Below are 24,893 nucleotides of genomic sequence, written 5' to 3'. Positions count from 1 at the left end.
TTCTCTAATTCTTCCCCCAAAAATGTCATTGAGACTCATCAAAACAGGTACAATCTTAAAATACTACTGGACTGAGTTTCAGAAACTTTGGAGTTTTAGAGACCAGAGGCTGGTAGTGATAGGGAACAAAAACAGACAATAGGGAAGGGGAGTGGAGTTGGGAGGAATGTGGACAGTATTGTTATCTTGTTTATTTGACATGGCTTAAATAACTTCAATAATAGCAGTCCTCCAACTAATTTATGAAAACTATTGAAAATGTTTGTTCCTTGTGGGAAGATCTGTTACATTATAGAATGGCCTCCCAAGTGGAAGGCCAGGGGAAGTCTGATCTATTATTGATAGGTATGCATTTTAGAGTTTGAGTTCTGCACAATTCACATCACTTTCTTGTCCTTGGACTCATTCTGAGTGGCCTGGTCTGGCCATGGGAGAATAAACCTAAGGGAAATCTTGGCTCCATAACATTTTAAAATTACCTCTTTCAAATTTTTGGTGGGGATGAATATTTTGAAAGAAGGAGGAGGAGGAGGAGGAGGAGGAGGAGGAGGAGGAGGAGGAGGAGGAGGAGGAGGAGGAGAAGAAGAAGAAGAAGAAGAAGAAGAAGAAGAAGAAGAAGAAGAAGAAGAAGAAGAAGAAGAAGAAGAAGAAGAAGAAGAAGAAGAAGAAGGAAGAGGAGAAGGAAGGGGAGGAGGAGGAAGAAGAGAGAGAGAGAGAGAGAGAGAGAGAGAGAGAGAGAGAGAGAGAGAGAGAGAGAGATGCTGATTAATACCAGCAAGGGGAATAGACATTTTTAGAAAGTGTTTTTAATCAGCTCCCCAGTATGGGGTTAACCAACTGTGTCAGCAGAACTAAATTACAGACTCAAAGAAAAGGAAAAAGCAAATAAAAAAGAGAGCAAGAGAGAGAATTTTTGAAACAAATTCAAACTATCCCCTCCTGGGGGTAAGAAGCTAAAAGCAATTGAGGAAGGATCCTTGGCAGGAAGCCATGAACAAGTAAGCCCGATGAATGTAACGGTAAAAATAACAAAATCTGTAACACTTATCTGTCTGAATCGGGTTGGGGGAGGGAAGTGCTGGCAAACTGTCATAAAAACGAAAAGGTGTGAAAGATGAAAATAGCCGAATTTCCACAAAAGGAACAAAACAATAGCAATCCAGTATATGAAACCAGATAGTCAGCTTTAGGCAGAAAACGTTCCACTCATACCTAGAAATGTGGATAATCTATAGGGCCCACCCAACAATTACTGGTGTTTGGAGGCAGGTCTATGAACATTAGCAAAAGCATTGGGATCATCAAATACTGGGTGCTATAGTTGGGTGCCTATTATAGCCATGGTAAACTTAGAATATCCGATGGGTTCCTAAACTGTAACTTAGAACTTTTTTTCAACCTTATAGTTTTTAACTTCTCATATATGTGTGCTAATACAAACCTCTTTTATTGATTTCTCCCTTTTCTCAAGGTTGTTAGAGCTTTTTTAAAAATTATAAGATTTTAGTTTAGATATTTTAAAAAATAAAACAAAAATCCATTGTGGAATAGTGGTCGTAGGATACTTTTTAAGATATTTAAGATACTTCTTTAAGACGCATTCTCACCTTTACTGGGATGTAAGAGCATTACTTGGCAGAGGAAAATAAAAATCTGTCCACACACTAAGTGTCCATGCCTTTGAAGGTCCAGTATGTAACATTCCTGAAAAGAAGCCAAATTTCAAAATGTGTGCATTAAGGGAAACAAACTGAAAATTGCCTCTTTGGATAGGAACCTTTCCTTAATATTTAAAAGTGAATGATTCATCATTTTAACAAAAATACATCAAAGGAAGGTCTAGCAGAGGTAGAATCATAGAATTTTTTATAGAACTTGGAAGGAACCTTAGAGATCACTAGTTTTAAATGAAGAAACTGAGGCCCAAGTTTATATGGCTCATAAGTGGCGCAATTAGGATTCAAATCCAAGTTCTCTAACTACAAACCCAACACTGCTCTAGTATCAGGAGAAAAAGCCTGTAAATGGGATACCTTCTACTTTTCTTATCTATTTTTTCTTTCCATTTATCTGTCAACCTATATGAAGTTGTCATTTTCAAATTAAGAAAGTAGAGTCAGTTAAAAATTACAGCAAAAAATTTACATGACCATTGAATGTTGGAAGGAGGACACTGAGAGATCACAAACCAATAAGCAGCTTCATTTGTATTCATCTTATAAGAGAATGGATTAAAAAACTGGGTATCTCATTTAGCTTACTATATAAAAATGAAATAACTATATACATGTAATAAATAGATATGTATAATATGTATATTTATATCTTAATTATTATCTTTAACACATTTATTTGAATAAACCCAAATGCCTCACTATTACAAGGTCTAAGATAGTTACAAGGGTGAAATTTTGAATTTACATTATAAAAATTAAGCTAGTTTTGTGAAATTATATAAACATGCATGTGTGTGTAGATGATAGATAGATGATAGTAGATAGATGGATAGGTAGATAAATAGATAGATAGATAGAAATACACACATATGGAAATAAGAAGTTTTGCAAAATGTAGTCCTGATTCAAGAGCAAAGGCAGAATGTGGGTGTTTTTGTTTTGATGGCCACTTTGCGTTTTTATGTCCCCTAAGATTCTTCTGTGTTTGCATACCTTTGATATTAAACACACAACTGTTCCATTAACATAGAATCCTGTTATAGCATGGCTTGTTATCATATGAATACAGATACACTGTGATTCAAATCATGAGCTCTGAAGAATTTCTACTATAATAATAAAAGCCACACACAAAGATAATGAGTCCATAATTGAGATATCAGTACCGTGGCTGGACAACCAGGATTAGTTCTCTGTGTGTCATACATCCATCTCATTTTTTTGCTATATAATCATAGAATATTAAAGCTGGAAGGGACCTCTGATATCAACCCAATCACTTCCTTTGTAGATGAGGAGACAGAGATCTAAGGGTTCTAAGTGACTTGCCCCTATTTCCCAAATAGTTCATAAAAGAGAGGATCAGAACCCAGGACCAATGATCTTTCCATCATGCCGTGCTGCCTTACATCTTGAATGGTACTGCCCCATACTGCCTGGATAACCTCGTTCCCCAATACTAATAGAGCTATTTTAGAAACAAACACAAAATAAAACCAAACCAGAAAACATGATTGATGAAAAGCATATCACTTACATTTACAGTCTCTTAATGTAGGCAAGTTAAATGGTTCATTATCACTTGGAATATGTCACTTACACTCAGAAAAGTGACTTGACAAAAAGTTATAAATGTTGGCATAAGGCTTCAGGGGGGTAACAAAACCTTGTAACAAAAGCAGGTTCCTTTCTAAAGTTATGGATATACTGTACTTCTGAAACTGAAATTACTCTGAGCCTTAGAGATGGTTGTTCTGCATCTATATAAGTAAGCAACAGAAGTATGTATTAAATAGTCACTTAGGCAGCAAACCTACAAAATGAATCATGTATCCAGAAGCAGGGAACTAGCCTATAGGGAAGTATAAACCAAGAAGGATTTCTGAACTAACTCCCCAAACCAAGAACAGAAACAGCTAGGGAATAAAGTTTTAGGATAAAAGTAAACAAAGACAAACCAGAACTGGAAAAGAAATGTTTTAGAAGAACTACTTTAAGTTGGAAATGAAAATTGGGATGATCCAATGAGGGAAGCCACTCAAAAATTACAACTTGTTGCTTTTTTTAAGTACCTTGTCCATAAAAGAAATTAATTACAAAATGTCTCTGTAAAGTGTACAGTAGACTATGTCGATCACAGTGGGTGTGTGCAGGATCAGTAGAAAATAAAGGCTGCTATAAACTTGAAACCCAAACATCCCCAATGGGGTGTCTGTTTAGCCTCTAAGATACTTTCTCACCTCCTTAAAAGGCCAGCTTCTGGGGATGAACAATGCTATTGATGACAGTTTAGAGGAAGTTTTTAAAATCCTATAGCAAATAAGACTCTGTCTTCTTATCCCCTTTCCTTATGTGATGTGGGTGGGTTTTCCTGAGGTCGCTTTAAGAGATGGATGGAAACTACTTGAGCCCTGAGAGAAACAAAAGGAAAGGTTTCTAGGAGGGAAGTCTCCAGAATTGTACAAAGCTCCTGGCTGCATTCCTTTTTCCATTTTTTCCCTGAAGGAGGCTGAGAGGACAACATCGAGAAAGGAATCTTGCTGAGACCTCTCCTAACAAGTTACTCAGCCTTTCTGGGCAGGGTAGGAGAAACAATTTGTTTTACAGATCACCATTTTGCCTCCCTCTAGTTGATTTTGCAGGGTCTCCCCCCTCAATGAGAGGTCCAGAGAGGTTCTGACTTTATGCTTTCCTATGGAAGAAAGAAGAGAAGACAAGCTTTTGGCTTCCTATGCAACTGTGCAAGGAAGAGAGATGGAAAGAAGGAAGAGGAGGAGGTTAAATGGGGGGAGAGGAGGAAGAAGAGGAGAAAGAGAAGGAGGAGGAGATGGAGGAGGAGGACATGGAGGAGGAAGAGGAGGAAGAGGAGGAGGAGGAAGAGGAGGAGGAGGAGGAGGAGGAGGAGAAGAAGAAGAAGAAGAAGAAGAAGAAGAAGAAGAAGAAGAAGAAGAAGAAGAAGAAGAAGAAGAAGAAGAAGAAGAAGATGACGACAGTGGATATAAATGTGTGTGTGACTTTGTTCACAAAGGGATCAAGAAATTAAAGGAAGGGGTGAAAGAGGGAGAAAAGAAAGACACAGGGTGGATAAAATTGCTGCATAATTATACTCACTATACTAAAGTGGTGGAATGATTTCTCAAATAACAAAGGAAAGCTCTTTTTTCAAAAGGGTCTAATGTTACACTTTTGCCAGCTGAGTGACAGTCACATAAACTCTCTTACTTCTTTCTTTCTTTCTTCCTTTCTCTCTCTCTCTCTGTCTCTCTGTCTCTGTCTCTCTGTCTCTCTGTCTCTCTCTCTCTGTCTCTGTCTCTCTCTCTCTCTCTCTCTCTCTCTCTCTCTCTCTCTCTCTCTCCCTCTCTCTCTCTCTCTCTCCCCACCCCTCTCTCTCCCTCAATTAACAGCTTCCAGAAACGTGTGAGACTTGTCCCTAAACCTGGGGACCAGACCCCAAAGTGACATCACTTTCACTTGCCAGGTCCAAGCTGCTTGACCTGGGCCAGGGACTGAGGAGGTGGGAAAGAAGAAAGAGAATTGAATTGGGGCTGGGGTGAGGATCTGGGGATTGAGCCTTCACTTTTCATCTCTGGGTTACATCCTCAAGCTATGCAGACAGGGGTGGCAGCTGGTACCTGGGAGATGGAATTGCATTAATCCTCACATATTTTTCACACGGGCTCTAATCCCATTAGCACACCTGAAATAATAAGGTCGGTGACAAATACCCCCTGTTTCCAGCTGTGGGCGGCACGATACTAAGAGAGGAACGTTTGATGCAGTGTGGGGCAGTGGGATGAGGGAGAGGGAGAGAAGAGGAAGGGCATCACTGACCTGGTGTGTCCCCAAACTCTAAGCATCCCTTCAGCCAAGGCCTTTGAGGAGGAGGGGAACTAGGAGGGAAAGAGAGGGTGGGACCACTAAAGGTCTTCCAGCCACCATTCCTACAGAGTTTCCACAGCCCTGTGGAGTAAGTAAGGCAGGAGAACCAGGAAGCCAGGTGTGACTTTGCGGGGTGGGGGGGAAAGGGGGGAGTAGCGAGTGTCATGAGGGAAAGAAGAAGGGAGTACAAGACCTTGCCTTGCCTTGGCTGGGGAGCTGGCTACACATTCCCAGAGAACCGTGCTCCAAACAACAGGAGGAAGGAGCTAACGGCTGGAGAGGTCGCGGGAGGGGGGGTGAGGAGAAGTAACCTGAGCTCGTATCTGAAAAAGTTTGGTATCTTATCCTCGATCCCCATTCCAGCTCCCTACTTGCAAGTTTAAGAACTTGGTTGCCTCGCCGCGGCTCCTCCAGGCCTCACAAAGGACCTCAGTCGGAGCCTGAGGGGCGAATTGATAACAAAGATGTTGGTCAAGGTGTTGGGGAGAAGGAGGAGCTGAGAAAGAACTTGTTCGCAGGTGAGGAGGGTCTTTTGTTTGGCCGCCTTCCTCACTTCCCACATTCTTCTGTACTGTTGGGTGAATAGTGGGCAGCATGGCAGCCCCCTTCCCCACCCTTCTGTGCACACCTCCCCACCCCCACATATATACACCCCATGCCTCCTTCTGAGCCGGAATTTGAAAGACTTAGAGCATAGGCAGCTAGCCAGCTCCCTAAGTCCGGCCTGCATTCAGGTACTGACCGAGAGGAGCTTCACCAGAAGACTCTCTACCTATATGCAAAGGAACACGGAAAAGGTCAAAACCAAAAACAACAGACCCGGAGGCAGGAATGTAGGAGGGAGAGGGGCAGAACTAGAGAAATCAGAGTTGACTCAGGCTCAGATTGCCAAGTGCGGGAAGTTTTCCTCTTTCCTCCTCCCTCCTCCCAGAAAACAAATGGGCAAAAGGGGAATGCTTGCAGGGGGACATTTGCATGTATCGCTTGGTACAGAAATTCAGCCTTTTAATTAAGATCCATAGAGATGTCCATTGCACTAGATAGAACTAAAGTTATCCTTCATCAGATCAGGAGAGAGGGCGTTCACTTGGTGCTGTCCCATATAAAGAAGCAATCTGTCTTCAGTGCAGTGTCGGGTTCTGTATTTCATCCACTAGTTATAATCCTTAAAACTGACATTGACCCAAGTCAGTCATGGACGAACATTATTAGGTAATCATTGTGACATCCTTGAAAAATATCAGAGTTTAGTATTTTTTTAAACTAAAGGAGAATAGGCAAAAGTGCTGTTTGCTATGCTTTGGGGGAAATTTGCCTGGAAAAGAATATTTCGAATATGCATAAGTGAAACACTATCTTAGCTTCAAGCAAATGCTTTGCTGTTGTTGGTTTTTATTCTCTTCCATATTGTTTTAACAGCCAAGATATTTATTCCTCAAATACAGAAACACTGGAACTTTTGTTTTATTAGCAATCGAATGAGGAAGATCAACACCAGTAATTTAATTTACAAAGGGAATTCTCCCTCCCCTTCCCAAACTCCCTTTACCAAAGCCTGAAGCTTAGAGAGTCACCTGGGATATTGAAGGGTTAAGTGACTTGCCCAGGGTCATACACAAGATGTTTAAGAGGTGGGACTTAAGTCAGATTTTCCTGACTCTAAGGAAGATTTTCAGTCCACTTAGCCATGCAGCCTCTCAGTAATTGGATAACAACAAAAATGTAGAGAAAGAGTTAACATAATTGTTACTTTTTAATATTTTGCCTAAAAGTTTTCGAAGAATATGTTCCTACATCTATCCAAGCAGGGATGCTAAACCTAACTCATTTGGCTTTGCCTTTTGCTTTTAGTTTTACCAATGGATCAAGTATAACAGGCTTGTATTAAATAGCTTACTACTTCCATTATTAATTTAGAATAATATATCAGAGACATTCCTCCTTGTGAGGTAACTCTTATCTCTTAATTTAATTCTCAAACATTTCTAGCCATCTATAACCTTTCTCTTTGATGTTAGGTGCTTCCCTCCCCCCCCACCCCAATAAGCACTGAGCTAATAACTTTTCCTAATCAGTAGTAAACCTTTTTGAAGTCCTGTATAACAACCAAAACTATTCTGTATTTTCACTATGCAATCTAGTTTGTTTAAGAAGTGTCAAACTGATAACTCATCATAAAGCTACAAAGAGTTCTACCAAAATGTATACTGAAAGTAGATTATTTAAATATATTTCTACCTTATTTTAAGGATAAAATGTTCTAAACTGTCTCCTTTTGACTTTTATTAATTAAAAGTACCCTATCAGTTGTCATATGCTGTTGTATTAAAATTAATTAGCAAATTGGACAATAGCAAATAGTAAATACTATTAATAATTTTCAGATCCGTTTGCAAAACTCTGTCACCTCTATGACACCAATACTCCTTAAAAATATAAATACATATGTAAATGTACATATGTATATGCATATATGTGTTTATGGATGTAGGTGTGTACACATGTGTAACATTCTTCTGGCTTTGTTAAATATAGAATTGCTGTAATTAATATGTTGAAGCTGAATCTCTCTTCCTGAGAGTTTTACAGAAGCCTACATACTGCTGGAGCTTTATAAATGTTAAACAATCATAACAAGTCTATACAATTTTTTTTTTTAGTTTAAAGTGACCTCAAATAGCTGATCTTACATAAAGACATCTAATTACAAGGTTTCCCTACGCATTTTGATGCTGGTTTCCAAAGCAGAGATGTTCATTTTTTGCATTTTTTATAAATAAAGTGGGTCTTCATTGCATTTTGCTAACTTTTTATTTATTTTCTTCTGTCCTAAAAGTACTTTTCTCAATTAATATAAAACAGAATTGGTTATACTCCTGTATTATTCTATAGATTCCATACTACTCAAGCAAAGAATTTAACTTGGGTGCCAATCCAGTTCAACAAATATATAATTTTTTTTCGAATATTGTTTTTAGCAATAATATTTTCTTTTAATTCCGTTCATCTAAATTCTTAATCTGGTCTTCTCTGTGTGTGTGTGTGTACACACACACACACACACACACACACACACACACACACACACATGTTTTATTAAGCAGTCTTTGTGAACACAAGTCAAGTTCAGGTAAATCTTGGTTTTTACTTGCTTATGTCCTGTCCCTTGGATTTTAAAATATACTTCAACCTACTGAACAGCCTAGTGAGTCTAACATATTACTTGGGGGTATTTTTCTTTTTCCTGCTTAACACCAAACTCAAACACCAAAGAGTAACGTAGACAGGAAAAAGTGATTCAGGAGTTGTGGTTGTAGTTTTTTCATTGCCCAGTAGACGGCACAAAAGATCTAGCCTTCGAATGCAAAACAATCGACCAGGGCTGTTGGGTTGGGTTGGTTTGTAGGAGCACGTAGTTCCCTTTAACAACCAGCATTGTATTTGTTTAGCAGCGAAGCATCTTAATGCTAATGACAACTCACCGATCTTTTAAAATGAGGTGGCGTTAAAAAGGATTTTTCTGCAAAACAGAACGACGAGCTGCGGCTGGTGCTGAACACATTGCCTGTTAAAAATAAGAAAATGCAGCCCGGGAGGAAGAGGATGTAAAAGATGTATTATTTAAAAGTTACGTTAACACTAATTACATTGAGACCATTTACGGAGTTTTTTTTTTAATTTTCATTTGTTTGGCGGGAGACAAAGTAAGCTTTGAAAAGTGAACCTAGGTAGTTGGGTATTGGGATTTTACCTTGCTCTTGCACCCCTTTCTTCTACTGAATGTATAACTTCATCCAGAAAATGCAATGTTGCCTTCGGAAGAAACTTTGCTACCTATTTACCTACACACACGAACATATACACTTGAATAGATACATGTGTATGTGTAATAAGTTCACATCTTTCGCTCTTATTTAGACAGAAAGTTTATTGGGGGGGGGAGGAGTCATGAGAAAGTTTTATAAAGAAACCTCATCTAACCTAAATATGACTTTTGTTAAGATGAAAAGTTGGATTTCTTTGGTTCATTTTGTATTTTTCTAATAGTCTTCCATAACCCCATTCACTCTGCATTCACTGCTTATATAGAAGTTTAGGTGACAAAAGTGTGGGCTAGTAACTCATTTCCCAGTTAATTTTATTAAGAATTTATAGCAGTGTTTAGAAAGTTTTAAGACAACCGTAAATTTTATTAGGCATATTTTATTAAGCCCTCCATTTAATTAATAAAAGGCCTCTATAACTTCTGAAAATGTCAGAGCTGGTAATTATGTTAAACACTGTAGGGTTTTCCACCCCCCTGGAGACTAAGACATTCTAAAGATTTGAAATAGAAAAAGTAGTAATGAAAGCATTTTTTTCATAAAGCATTTCTAACTTCCACATTACCCATTCAAGATATAGTGATTTAGCTATTTGCTTGTGACTCTCGGGTAGCCTAAACTGACCTCTCGTTGACTTCTGAACTGCACCCAGACCTTCTTTGTTTTCTGAAGCAGAAACTAGTAAACAAATCTCTAACTCCCTACAACCCTGTATGCATATGGACACTTAATTCACTTCTTCCTTAATCCCTTCAGTTAACCCCCTTTCCTATCACCTTGCCAGATTTCCCCCTTTAATAGGTCTTTAAATACTTTATTTCACTTTTCTCACAGCTATTCATTAGCCCTGGCTTTTTGGTACCTTTCTTGTATCACTCCTAGCTCTTATCTACAGCATTCCTCTATTATCTCCACTAGTTTTTAAATGTTTTCTTTAGGCTATCCCCAAGTCTTATTTCTGTTTTTTTGAAATGCAAATGTTAATGGGGAAGGAAGAGTGTTCTTTCTATTAGTGCTTTCCAAAGTACAAGCCTAATGCATAAGCACAACAGGAAAACACAAAAAGCAATCACAACATTTAAAATGGCATTTAAAAGTAACCATAGCATATAATAAACCCTTATCTTTAGGTGAACACAACCACCAAACTTAGATTGATTAAAAAGCTTTTGTTTATTTTGAAATGGCAAACACTGGTACATTCCACCTAAAGAACAAGTTTCTTTCCTTTCAAGAGATTTGGATCTGACTCATCAATGGGAACTTTGGGGTTGTCTCCTAACTTAGGATAAAGGCCTTTACCTACAAGTTCAAATTACAAACATTCTGAGTAACATTCTGAGTGTATCACACTCTCTTCACCCTATCAGGGTGCCAAAGATGGTCACAGAAAAACACTCCCAGGCTTGTAATACCTCTCTAGCAAGGAGAGGAAGAAAAAAGACCTAGCTGATCAGCCAACTTCTGCCTCATCTCTTTATCCAGAAAATACATTGGGATGGGAACTATGGACAGGGTATGCAAAGCCCCTTACTTCAAAACTTTGTGAGGAGCAAGTGCTGGTGAATAGTCATAAAGGGGGGGCTCATGTTCTGGCTAAATAAAAAAGTTCTGTTGCCTTAAAAGGTAGTAGTCTGTAGTGAGTTGGAGATTGTTGTCGTCATAGGAGACACATAAATGTCGTGGGTGGTTTACTGAGATAGTGTAGAACTGTCCGTTTACTTTTCCCCTTTTAATAGATGATTAATTGCTGCCCAGCTAGATTTTTTTTTATGGCCAGTATATTGCAACTCTAGACGTCCTTAGTGCAATTTCTCTCAGCAAGTCCCAACTGTAATAACTGTTTGCTAATTGTAAAATCCTTATCCAGAATGAGGTTTGGGCAAACAATTTGTACTACTGTAATTACATTGTAAAAGTGTTTTAGTCCCTTGATTGTTCTGAATTAATCTTATAAAAGCCTAGTAAGTTATGTTAGGTTCCTAATTTAAAGTGTAGTGGAAAATGAGTTGGAGATGAAAGTTAGGTCAGGGAAGGGCACTTTCCCAAACTAGTAAGATCTTTAAAAAAAAAAAATAGAGGAAAGGAGGAGGAGGGAAGAAGGAAAGGAGAAGGAAGAAGAGGAAGAGGAGGAGGAAGAGGAGGAGGAGGAGGAAGAAGAAGAAGAAGAAGAAGAAGAAGAAGAAGAGGAGGAGGAGGAGGAGGAGGAGGAGGAGGAGGAGGAGGAGGAGGAGGAGGAGGAGGAGGAGGAAGGAGAGGGGGAGAAAAAAATGAAGGCCAAAATGAAAACTAATGTTTTTAATAAAAGAGACCTGTGAATAGGTACTTATAAAAAGTCAATGTAGAACATGTTAAACATCTAAGATATAGAGCAACGTTGATGCTGAATATTTGGAAATGTTTTGAAGTTTTAAGATTTTATTTAAAGTGGACTTACCTGGAAACATTTACTTTCATTTGTGATAGAAACAAAAAAGGGTCAAATTACTATAAAGCAAAAACAACAACCACTTAAGAAAACTCTCCCCTCTTTTGTCCATTCGCTCCTCACCCCAACCCATATCCAACCAATACCCATACCCAACTAGTATTCCCTTAGTTTGAAATCGATGTGTCAGAAAACGGACTAAGATGTAAACTAAGTGACTATGACGTGGTGTTTTGTTTTATTTTGTTTTTTAGACCCCACCTTTCAGACCCATAAAGAGCAACAGTTATCCAAGTCCAATTCACAGCTGTTTTCTCTCTGGTGAATTTTAGTTACACAGTCTCTCTCTCAACTCATTTAGGGATCGTTACACCTTATATGTGAATATTTTACTGTGTGATTTGACACTTTTCTCTTCCGCACAACTTCTGATCGAAGACAGATCTTCCCTGGGACAATTCTCAAACACCCAGTGACCTGATCATTTGAAAGCGCATTCAGGTATCTATGTGCTGAGGCAGTTGCCTTGCGTTGCCAGGAGAAGAACCTTGAAAGACTGATTGTACCAGTTCCCTTGTCAGGGTGCTTCTGTGGTTTTATAAAGCCACAGCATATTTACTGCACTGAAGCCCCTAAGACATGTCTCCTAAGAGTCTGGAAGAAGTTTCCATCTTCTCCTGAAACTGTATTTCTAGCACAATGTTTGGGTAGGAAGCACAGATACTCTTTGGTTACTGGTAGTAAATTTTGTTCGCTTTGTACTTAACACTGTGGCCTAATTAAAGGACGTTTGTGACAGCGAATGGATAACTCTCCGAACAATGTTAAGATAAGCCTTTCCAAAGTGGGGGGGGGGGGCATCTTAAATCTAGTCTTCTGAAAATTAAAAAAAAAGTCACTGTACTAGAAATGCACTTTTCGAGCAGTGTATGTTCTTTCGAAGTAATTATATCCAGTAGAATTAGGCAGAGCGTTTAGAATGTTAAGTGGCACAGACAAAACGCCAATGTTGAGCCTTCCAGCTCGCCTGGAAAATAGAGAAGGAAAAGAGAGGGAGAGAGAAGGGGAGACGGAGAAAGGGAGAAGGAAAGAAATGACAGGAAGGAGAGAAGAGGAAAGATAATGTCTCAAATAGACCTTACAAATGAAACTCTTCATTATGTGTTGCATAGGTTGAGGGCATGAAATGTTGCAGAGGACATCTTTTCCTATAAGAATGCTATAAATACATTGTATCATGGTACTTTATATAAAGTAGGAGGAACTGACGCTTGCTCTATCCCCCCCCCCCCCCCCCCCCACACACACACACAAGTCCCAGATAAACCAACTTATCAGAAACTTCGGAAGCATCTTGCCTATTCAGATGTTATCTTGTACTTTGCCCATAAACAGCTGGGATGAGCTTCCGTTTTATTTATTTTAAAGATCCCTACCTTTAGTCCATAAACTCTGGATTCGGTCTCTAACAGAAGGGCACCCCGTAATCTCTCTCGCATCCCTCTCCTCACCCCCATTTCCACCCTCGACCCTTTCTCTAGGCTAGTGTGTGATCAGAAACTAGTGGCTGCTTTGAGAAGGCTAGGGAAATGAGCGAAAACACTTTGCTTCTGGAGAACTTAGTCTTTTGGCCCCCGCCTGTGTGGGAATAAGCGCTAGCTGTTTGCACTCCCCGCAGATCGAAGCTCCCTGCTGATCGATTATTTGATAATTGATTTTCCCCCCAACCAATGCACGGTTGTCTTCGGGAAAGACGTTTCTGATTGGACCAACCCTCCTCCACTGCTGCCTACCGAGATTTGGGTGAGCTCATTTTCCAACATACCGCAGGGGGAGTTTTCTGTGAGGTTTGGGCTCGGGGGCGGGCGGGGGCGGGGAGGGGGGGGAATCCTGCGCTGAAAAGAACAGAGAGCACTGCTTAGATGTTAAGGTTTTCAGCTTGTTCGTCGAATTGCTGTGCAAAATCTCCTCATATTAGAACCAAGTGGGAGGAAAAATAAAAACGGATTATAGGAGCAGGGGGAGGGGAGAAAAAATAAGAAAAATCACAAGATATCTATATTTAAGGGAAGAAGGGGGATGCACCTAACTGGTTGGTTGACTCCTCAATGTGTATGGGACTTTGTTTTAGTTTCAAATTTCGACTCGACTCAGAGAGGTGTTTCTTTCTCCCAAAGCAGAGAGTTTCTTCTACTCGGATGGGGTAGAAGAAAGGAGATGTTGAGAACGGCTGGAGAAGAACTCGCCGTGATCCGGGTTAAGGCGGATTGTAGGGTGTTAGTGGAGAGAAGTGGTAGCCTAGGCTGGAGCGCTGTCCGCGAGTTCTGTGCAGAGGGAAGAGGAAAAAAAAAAACTCCCTCTTCTAGACAAAGGCGGCAGGGGGAGGCATCTACACGGGCCAGGAGAAGACCGGCCCGGGTCCTCGGCAGACGTGCCGTGGTCTGGGCGGAGGGGATAGCTCACGCAGTCGGGAGTCGGAAAAATATAATCACCCCTAGGAGAGCCAGCCTGCCCGGGCTCCGTAGCTAGCTTTCTTCAGCCCAGAGTCTTGTTTATATCTTCGGCGATCATAAATAGCTTAGTGTTTGTAAACACGCACTAGGGGCAGATTGCTTGTGCTCATCTCATTGTTTCAGTCCCTCAGTCACTTAGCAATGTTAGAAGCGTAACGCTCTGGGGGAAGCAGCAAGCTGGAGCGGAGATGGGAGTGGAGGGGGTGGGGGACGTGGGTGGGGGATGGTATGAGGAACGAAAATGGGAAGGCTTAACCATTCCCCCATTTTCTGCCCGAGCATCGATCCCTGGGCGTCTGGGGGTAAAGATCTGCAAAAGGCAGGCATTTATAAATATATATTTCCGAGCAACACGAGACTCCCTTCTAACCTCCTCTCTTTTCTCTTCTCTTTCTCCTCTTCGCCTTTCTATTTTCAGGCGCGGGGTGGGGGTGGGGGGTGGGTAGTTCTCAGGGTTAGGTCACGTCAGCCACATGAAGAAAAAAATAGTGCCAGACCCCGATAATTTCTAGGAAAGTAATGAACCTCTGGAAAATAACTCGCAAGGCCGATATGTGAGGATTTCCAGTTTGTTTAAATAGAATGACTGCAGGCAGGGGGTGTTTGAGGGGGAGGAGAGGCTAGAAAATATATACATATATATATGTATATATATATATTTTTTTTTAAAAGCAGCCACAGAGTACTTGTGCTTGTGTGTGTGTGTGTGTGTGTGTGTGTGTGTGTGTGTGTGTGTGTGTGTCTGCGTGTCTGCCTGCCTGCCTCTGCGTTTTAATTGAAAGCTTCTCGGTCTCTCCAAAGCGTCGAGCACTCGGTTCACCCACCCACCCCTGCAGTGGATGTTAGTTGATGCAGCCCAGTGCATTGTGTAAGACGCGACCTGTTATGGCCACCACTACTTCCGGGTTCTAGCATTCTGGTCGGAATCCACCTCTCCGCCTGTGCAACACACACTTTACACACGCACGGGGACTGGAAGCGGGCAGCATCGATCGTGGCTCCTTTAAGACAAACTCAGACAGACATTTTTTTAACCCTCCTCCTCTAATCTCTCTCCAGTGCAGCAGAGAGAAAGAGAGAGAGAGAGGAAGAGGAGAGGAGAAAGGAGAGAGAGAGAGAGAAAGAGAGAGAGAGAGAGAGAGAGAGAGAGAGAGAGAGAGAGAGACTAAGAATTAGGACTGATACAAGGAAAGCGAGCGCTCTATCTTTGTGCAGTTGAATATTAACATTTGAGGTGCTCTGATCAGTGGAAGAGAGACAGAGCGGATCATCATTCATTCACCACGTTGACAACCTCGTCTGTGATTGACAGCTGGAGTGGCAGAAAGCCATGAGATTTGTTAGTTGGGTTTGAGGGGCACTTTTTTTCTTTTTAAAAAACTGATTTTGGGGTAAAGAAGATCTGCTTTCTTACCCCCGCTGCTGTATTGGAAACGGGAGCGCTTTTATGCTGAGTTATTATCTCTACCGCTTCCTTCAGGTCCAGTAGACTGAAGATTTGGGACCGATTGATCACGTTGCTGGAGACTTTAAAGGATTTTTTCATCATTGTTGTTGTTGTGGTTTTTTCCGGGGGAGTTTGCGTTTTTGTTTCTTTCCACACTGGCCTTAAAGAGGATATATTAGAAGTTGAAGTAGGAAGGGAGCCAGGCAGGCCGATGGCGCAAAGGGTACGTATTAACAAAATTATGGAACTCCAATTGTGAGATAAAATTGAAACGTGGCTGACAGAAACATTGCAAAAGTTTCCTTTCTTTCTCTTGAATGAGGCCCTTAAAGCGGTGATCTGAAGTGGGAGGATTTATTTATTTTTATCTATATAGTTTTTCTGTGTTACTTATATTTTATTGATTCTATCAAACCATGGAGTCAAGCTTTCTGTAGATTCATGACCAGCAGCTATAGAAATGAAAATGCAAAAATCAGTCACTGGATTTTAAAAATAAATAATTAAGATGTAACAAAGAATATAATGTGGGGTTCTTTTAAAAGTTTCTTTTAGGTTTAAACTATTTTAATCTAAAATACTTAGTTAAAACTTGAATGTGTTACTGGTTGTGACCATCTGGGATGTTTCATCAGAAACATTTCACTTTTTAAAAGCAAATTATTTTGTGTAGTGCAAGCCCTGTGTTTTGTGGTAAGAACACTTTCTTCATTTAAGTAATAGATTTAAATTTGCATGAATTTTTAAAAGAAGCTCAACAACGCCGTAAGCTTAGCTTCTTTCCTTTAGTGGTCAATACTAAGCTCACACTATCTGCTTTTAAAATATAATAATAATTTCCTAAGTGTTAGTATATGCATACAGATTTGGAGATGCTAAAGCGAGACAATGGCTACTAAACTCGAATAGTTCCATTAAAGAAAAGGAGGGACACAAAAAGGCTTTCTTTGCATAAATTGTATTACTACCCTCTCAAAGCACTATTTGCAAAAGAAAGTTGGTTACTAGGCTGACACATTTTCCTTTACTCTTTTGGTTCGGGCAAAAGTCAGCATTCTTCAAAACTCTTTTCACACCTCTGCTTTAAGAAGATGAAGGTGGCAGTTCCTCTTTTCTTTGAGAATCAATTTAACTCTCGGAACCTCAGAATCTTGAAGGGGGTTCCTTGGGGAAAAAAGCATTTAGAAATTTAAAGTAGCTAAGTTTCACAAAACCAAAATCAAAGGGGTAAGGCAGTCAATTTGAAAGTACTTTCTCTCCAATAAGGAACTGTTGACATTTTCCCCCCTGTTTGTGCTTTTGAATTTAGCTAATAAACTGATGGGGAATATACATGTGTACCTGACTCCTCATCCGTGGGAAAGTTTGCTGCAGGAAAACTTTAATAATAATAATAAGGAACTGCTAATGGTATTACCTCTCTTTCCCTTGTGAAAATAGTGTCCTGTTCCAAATTCGGTTCTAACATATGTGTAGCTCTCCTTTCCTAAGTTTTGACTAACAATTGTGCTTAGCAGTTTTGCTCAGTGTCGCTGAGTTTGCAGTGAAAATGGAGGGAGGGGGGGATGCGGTGCCCTCTAGGATAGCCTTTCCACACACATAGTAGGAGATAAAATGAGAGGCGTGAGTGAATTCACGTGCTAGTTAGTGGTAACTATTCCATCTTAACTTTTTCCCCTCTGTTATAAAGAGGGTTGTTGAAACTAGCCGGTTTCGTAGCACTGTCCCGGCATGTTTTATTATTTTGATTTTAGATTTCATTCTAGAGGCACTTTAATCTTCCGCTTTCCAGGAGGACTTTCTTCCTTCCTTCCTTCCTTCCTTCCTTCCTTCCTTCCTTCCTTCCTTCCTTCCTTCCTTCCTTCCTTCCTTCTTGCCTTCGTTCCTTCCTTCGTTCCTTCTTTCCTTCGTTCCTTCCTTCGTTCCTTCTTTCTTTCTCCTGTGTTTTTTTTTTTCTTTCTTGTGAAAAATACTGACTTTCTAAAGTAAGAGTAGAGGGAGATGGCTTATGGCTGAGGTGCCTCTAACGGCTGATCTTAATTTTAGTAGCAACAGTAAGAACGGCAATAATTTTAAAGCCCCACTTTACAGTTCTAGATCGACCGAATTCCTAAGTAATCCAAACCCAACAGACTTTATACAATATAGATGCCGTCATAACCCTTGCCCTGCATTTTCCCATATGACTGATTGGCCTTCTGAACCTTGGTTTTTTTCTGTCTGTCATGCAGTACGACGATTTACCCCATTACGGGGGGATGGATGGAGTAGGTATCCCCTCCACGATGTATGGGGACCCTCACGCTGCGAGATCCATGCAGCCAGTTCACCATCTGAATCACGGTCCTCCTCTGCACTCTCATCAATACCCGCACACAGCTCACACCAACGCCATGGCCCCCAGCATGGGCTCCTCTGTCAATGACGCTTTAAAGAGAGATAAAGATGCCATTTATGGGTAGGTACGACTGGCATCAGGTTTACTAGATGAGATGCTATTAATCCCTGATTTTCCTAGCTGTTGGTAAGCATAAAGCCATTGAACTTCAGGATGTAGGTAAATATTTGTGACCTCGAGTTTCATTATAATTGCATGCAATTCTGTGGAGCCGTCTTACCTCCTCTCCCCTTTTTCCCATCACACTACACCCAAAGCTGAATTTTTAATTTAAGTATAGTTATTTTGTAACTGTTGTAATGTTAACTGTATGAGAAAAGTTGTCCAAAGGTCTGTTTGTTCAATTCAGACCCTGGTTCTAGTTCTTGCTCTTCCTTAACGGGAGAGGTGCGATTTAGGTTCATAAATCCAGGCGCCTTTGTTTTTGATAGAACGGTGTTTTTTTTTTTTTTAATCTTTAAAAACCTTAGAGATTCTGGTTGTTCCGATTTGCTAATCTTACTCAATAAGCATAAATTCAGTCTGCCGCTATTAACATTGTACAAAATGAGGAAATGTGGTTACAGAATTTTTTAAAAAATGTTTTGGATATATGTGTTTATCCACTGTTTCGAAGTAGAGGTGCTTTCGGTGAACTGTTAAAAAGCAGAATGAAAGTTTTAGTCATTTAAACTCCTTATGTACAAAGATGAAAATTAAAGGATTGAGTTTGAAGTGTGTAATGAAGTGGATTTGGATGCTTTGGGTTAGCAATCTTTGGTTGATTCGGGTGGTGGTGGTTGTAATTTGTACACTGTTCTCTAATGTCAGCTGATTTGGCATTGAGCTGTATTCTTTATCTTATTCCTTGAAAGTTCATTTATGCGTATTGTGCATTGGTGAAATTTAGATCCTTTTTTTTTTAACTCTGTGGAAACCACTTGTATTTTAATCTATTTTGCACACATAATTTGTATACGAATCGCTATCCACTGTTTACGCTCCTATTCCTTTATCTTCTGGTCACAAATCTGAAGGATTTGTTTTAAACTTCAGTGTTCCTCTTCGCAGCCTTCTTGCAATTAGTTTAGAATGAGGACAGAAAACTGGGACGGGGGGTAGCTTTATTGTTGGAACTCCTCTCCCTACCAGACTGTTAAATTACTTACCAGGCCGTGAGAGCTAATAAAATACTTGAAACACCTTCCTGGACCTTGGAAAGGGATTTTTCATGAGCTAAGATAAGCAAAATTCGGGCCACTTCCTTTATCTCGGGGAAGCTGTGTGGCACTACATAGCTCAAAGGAAGGTTAAAAGCAGATTTAAAGTAACTTTATTTTTGTGGGGAGGTGGGACAGGGGAGGAGAACTGTGGGATGAGCCAAATAAGAGAGCTTCCTGCTATCTGAATGCCACTGAATCAATCCAGTGTATCACTTGAGCAATCGGGATAGAGTCGGTGCAGCAGCCAGAGCGGTCCGCTTTTCGAAGTTAGCAAATCCCATTGGAACACTAAAATTACCGATGCATTGGGATTTGCGCGTCCGCATTTGAGTAATCTATCTGACCAAGCCTTTCCAACACCCCCACCCCCACCCCCTTCCCCTCCAGAAAGTCCTGAATTTGGAAGGGAGGGAGGAGGGATTGTGGGGGTAGCAAAGTTAATTCAAAATGGCTGCTGGAACCGCTTTGGTTTTATTCTTAGCAAATGTTAACAATTTCTCTGGCCAGATATGCTGAAACGATCCTCAGATACAGTCCATGACTCAGGGCCTTCGACTTCAGGTCTCTCGGTTGAAGGGTAGGTGAGAAGTAACGGGGAGGCGTGGGGGAGGGGAGAAGGAAAAAAAAGGGTGGTGGGGATTTGCTTCTAGCTCAACTGGATATCTTTCTTGGGAGTCTTTTTCACTGATTTTTAGGACTAACCACCTTCTTGTTTGTGACTGTTGTATTTTCTTGCAGACACCCCCTGTTCCCTCTCTTAGCACTGATTTTTGAGAAATGTGAATTAGCTACTTGTACACCCCGCGAGCCGGGGGTAGCAGGCGGAGATGTCTGCTCCTCAGAGTCTTTCAATGAAGACATAGCAGTGTTCGCCAAACAGGTCAGCAAAATTAAAATACGCCCCCCTTCCCCCCCAAAAAAGAAAAGACAAAAAAGTAACAAGCCAACAATTTATCCTAAACTATGAGTGTTTCATCTGTTCAGAGATGTTCCAATTGTGTGTCCTTGCCAGTGGTTATTTTTTTTAAACCATCTAGATTTCACTTCCACCGGCTACTCTCTCTTACCCCACCTCACCTCCCTCCCACCCCAGAAAAACCAACATGGGAAGCTCTCTAAATATAATGATGGTGGTGGTGGTGGTTATAGTGATGCCAAATTGTAATGTCACTGATTTTTACTTTGTGTGAGATGTTCAGCTTTCTCTAGATGGACCGTGGCTAGATAGGAGTAAAGACTAGATCTGTTGGTATTTTCGACTTACTGAATACATCATTTAAGTGTTTCTGTGATGTAGGTACCATCTCTGGCCAAGCTTTGCACTGGAGATTATATAATAGACCCCCCGACAGTGTAATGAAGCAAAAAAAAAAAATGCCTTCATTTTTGGCTTCCAGATTTTCAAATGTGTTTTTCCCTTTCCCCTTCTTACTTGTATTCAGATTCGTGCAGAAAAACCTCTATTTTCTTCTAATCCTGAACTGGATAACTTGGTAAGAGTTGACATCCTTTCCTTCTTCCTTCACTCCTTCCTTCTCCCCGCTCTGACCACCTCCCCCAACCTTAGACTCGCTTGGTTTTCTCTGAGAAACAGAAGCTTTCAAAGCATTTATCGGCTCCCCAACCTCCCCCCCCCCCCCGAAACGTTCCTGTTTCATGGATATTTTTAATTACTAGCGATAGATAGAGTGCTGCGATTCTGGGTAAATAAACTCACAGAGATATCTAGTGAGAGCTGAGCCCCTTCCAAAGGCAAGCATTTGTTTTTATGACAGCCTAGCTGTATAACTCTAATCAGGGCTGGGATTTATCTGAGAGTCTGTCAGTGTGCACTCAAAGTTTACCAATTTCTCCTGGCCCTCAAAAGAACTTCGCTCTAGATATGTCTCAAATAATCCTTTAGACTGTAAAGTTCTGCAAAAGTTTTAAAATGTAATAAACCAAAACTTTATTCTTTTGGAATATCTTCTCTTTTATTCTTCTCTGTAAACCATAGTCATGGATAGATGACACTTTGGGGGGAGAGTAGGGGGAGAGGAAAGTAGTGGGGGAGGGGAGTGTTTTTGATCCTCATAATTTAGATGCTGCATTCTTGTTGTATTTGTTTAGATATTTTTAAAAAAAGTAAAATAAAATCTCTACATGGTACAAGATCATTGCTATTAAGTTTTAGTGTTATTGTCGTAAATCAAAATAAATCTATTTACGGGGAGAACAGTCAGATTTTAGACGGCAACAGTGACAGTTGCAGTATATTCTGAAATCCAGAAATGGGATGCTCATACTTTTTGTATCTTTACAGATGATCCAAGCCATACAAGTATTAAGGTTTCATCTGTTGGAATTAGAGAAGGTAATTTTTCCCTCCCCCCCTTCCCCCACATAAGGTTCAGAATTGCTGAAGTTCAGGCTTCTGGTAAATTTGCATAAATGTCTTTCTTTCTGCTAATTAGTGTCAAGACCAATCTTAGCGTCCATTTCTCTTCTCAGTTTAATTACAATTTCAGCCACTAGAACTGGGATCAGAAACCACCCTGGCCTTGTGTTCATCTTAATACCTTGCTGCCTGTATATAAATAGTTGCAATTCTCTGCATCACAGCTGATATTCTGAATGCTGCTTCTTGTTTGTTGTATAAGTTATGGCTCTTAAAGATCTAACTCTCACTGTCTTTCCCTTCTTTCCCACTCCCCTTTCTGCAAGAACTTTTGTTTAGTTTTAGTGAGTTTCGTATAGATGTTTTTAAGAACAGAGTCAGGTCAGAGACTGAGAACTGGGAAGAGACACAGAGAGAAGGAGGGGTTGGTGAGATTATGGGAGATGGTGAAGGAGGCTCATTAAATGTTTTGTAGAGACAAAGCAGAGTTCAGAGTTGTCTCAATTTCTTGAATCTGTGAACATTGCCGTCACCCACCTTCTTACCCAAGAAAGGGTGCAACAGAATGCAATTTTGTTAGCTATTCTATAAATATCATCAGAAAAAGCTTAATGCACTCTATTTCAAACCAACATTAACATACAAGTACAGAAGTTTCTTGTGAATTTTTACATGTTAATGATAGCTAGGCCTATGAGTTAACTTACCTCAATACATTTCGAGGCATTTAAAAAATCTTGGGAAAGTTTCTGTGAGTTTCTGGAGACAAAGTAATTTCACTCTTTAAAAAAAAAAAGTCCTGAAATATATTTTGTAGCAATGGGAACCCCTTATAAAATACATTGTAAGGACTTTGGATGTATTTATATGCCACTGAATTGCTGCAACTCCTTTTACAAAAAATAATTATATCCTTAGATCCTCTCAGAGAAGGGTTTATGATTAAATAATTGTATGAAATTAAATAGTTTACCTTAAGTGTCACCCACTCAGGTCACCTCTCTAATGACCACAGCCCTAGGAGCAGATGAATTTAACACGGGTGTTGAATATGTTGTAGCCTGTGAATCATCTTGTCACTGTCAATTTTCTGGGATATCTCTATTTTGCTAGAAAAGAAAGTTATTCCTAATTCTGGATGCGTCTGAGGGTCTCTGGAGGACAATTGCAGTGTGTTTTCCCTATTTGGAACTTTGGATCTCACAAGGGGGGTGGATTGCACTTGTCAATTTCATTTATGTAGTCCTGATTATATTTCCATTTTTTTATTTCTTTCATAATGTAGGTACACGAATTATGTGACAATTTCTGCCACCGGTATATTAGCTGTTTGAAAGGGAAAATGCCTATCGATTTGGTGATAGACGATAGAGAAGGCGGATCAAAATCAGACAGTGAAGATATAACAAGATCAGCAAATCTAACAGACCAGGTATGCGATCTTCAGCCTTCAACATCACTGAAAAAAATATCTGTATGCATATCGCTTACTGGGTCACTACCGCCTCCTTTTATTATTTGCATATGATTAAGTTCCTTTTAGATACATTTCCATCGAAATGAAAATTTTTGAATAATGTGGCTATTATTGCTTCATTAAGGCTTGCTCTGGGATTCGACCTGGCGAGATGAGCTTGTAAAAGCATTGCCTGCAAACTTGACCTGTTTCTTGTCGCTTTTAATTTTTGTCTTTATTTTATTTACCCTTTATAATAATAGAAGTGTTAACAGCCATTCCTTGCCTCTGGTTGTTGGTTTTTGTTTAGGAAATTTTTTCTTTCCAAAGAAAAGACTAAAACCTATTTATTTTGTTTTATTAATAATAAATCCAAGATAGGTGGTCTAAAAAAGACAGCTAAGGTTTGAAATCTAGCAAATGCTGGCTATTTTCTTCCTGTCTATACGGTTCATTAGCCTGTCTTGTCAGTTTTCCTCGGCCCAACGCTTTTAGACCTCACTGAACATTGCTTTGTGCAGTGCCTGCTGCAAACTCGCCTATTTTATTGTACTTAATAGAAAAATAAAACCAGGCCGAGGTTATAAAAACAGATAAATATGGACTTTTTTTCCCTCCCTCCCTTCCACTCATCTTCCAGCTGCTACGTTGTCTCCAGACCCGCTGGTTTAGTGGCTTTTGGAATTGTCTGCGTTAGGAGCAAAATGTGAGCGCTTTACCTCTGTGACAGCGGTGACTTTTGCAGCCTCCTTCCTCCTTCTCTCTCCACCTCCCTTCCCACCCCCCTCCCTTCCTTCTCCACTTGGTTTGATTGGTGGCATATGACTTTTATTTGGAGCTGCTGGCTCTCTCTCTTTTCTCTATCTGGATTGTTAGAAGGAGTTACAAAAAGCCAATTAAAGTTAAAATGTGAAGAGTGGATGAGCTTAAACTGGGTTCAGGGTGGCTGATTGTTGTGAATTGTTGTAACATGTTGGGAGGATTTTAGTTGTTTCCCCCGGCTAAGTAAATAAATAAAATAAAAGAATATCTGAAGTTATTCCTTCTTTATGATCTGGCACGTAAATACAGTCTTAAGGAGTCATGATCAGTTGACTCTGGAGGCCTTCTTCCCTTTGTTAAGGGAAGGCTCAGCCAAGCAGGCTGGGTTTTCCCTAGCAAGGTTTGCCATTATCTAGAGCACTATCAGCCAGGGAGTTATTTTATAGATTACTTACCAGAGTACCCTACACTTCAGCCTTAGCATCGTCTAATAGATTTCCCCCTCCCCCTCTCCTCTTAAAAACGACCCAGTATTCCCGTCTCTAGGAAAGATAAGCAGGGCTTATTGGACTAGTATTATTCTTGTAGGGTCCAGGGAGAACTGACTGGTCTGATTTTACAAGCAAGAGCAGCTCAGGACTCATTCTCCGGTTTTGATGATAAGGGAGAGTGAGAAAACTTTCAACAAAATGTGTAAAAAGGCGAGGAACAGAGTTTTAGGAAAAGCAACTTCCTCTAAACAAAAAGAATTGTTGAAGATTTCCTTCACACTAAGTCTTTTATCCAGCGTTAAACTGTCCACTCTCTAAAACTAGAGAGCAGTTAAATGCAGATTCAGCTGAGAAAAACTTGGATAGCTGTTGTTGAATAAAAATTGTCATCCAACAAGCCTAACTGGAAAATGGGTTTCTAAAAGCTCCAGAGTGCTGGG

The 24,893-nt window shown here is 40.2% G+C and overlaps 1 protein-coding gene across 3 annotated transcripts in view; it reads left to right on the top strand.

Annotated features, from left to right (window-relative positions):
* The first annotated feature begins 15,261 nt into the window (after window positions 1-15,261).
* The window catches only part of MEIS1 (Meis homeobox 1), a 152,627-nt gene continuing 142,995 nt past the window's right edge, over window positions 15,262-24,893 (top strand). For 2 of the 3 annotated variants that reach the window (XM_036752822.1, XM_036752820.1), the window contains exons 1-6: window positions 15,484-15,990; window positions 17,999-18,225; window positions 20,106-20,247; window positions 20,810-20,860; window positions 21,670-21,720; window positions 23,030-23,176. In XM_036752822.1, coding sequence (XP_036608717.1) covers window positions 15,979-15,990; window positions 17,999-18,225; window positions 20,106-20,247; window positions 20,810-20,860; window positions 21,670-21,720; window positions 23,030-23,176 — 630 coding nt within the window. In that variant the 5' untranslated portion in view covers window positions 15,484-15,978. Of the gene's footprint in view, window positions 15,991-17,998; window positions 18,226-20,105; window positions 20,248-20,809; window positions 20,861-21,669; window positions 21,721-23,029; window positions 23,177-24,893 lie in introns of all 3 variants that reach the window. The other variant, XM_036752821.1, reaches the window with a different exon arrangement.

Source organism: Trichosurus vulpecula, chromosome 3 (assembly GCF_011100635.1).
Source record: "Trichosurus vulpecula isolate mTriVul1 chromosome 3, mTriVul1.pri, whole genome shotgun sequence".
Lineage (NCBI taxonomy): Eukaryota > Metazoa > Chordata > Mammalia > Diprotodontia > Phalangeridae > Trichosurus > Trichosurus vulpecula.
This window is presented reverse-complemented; position numbering and strand designations above follow the sequence as displayed.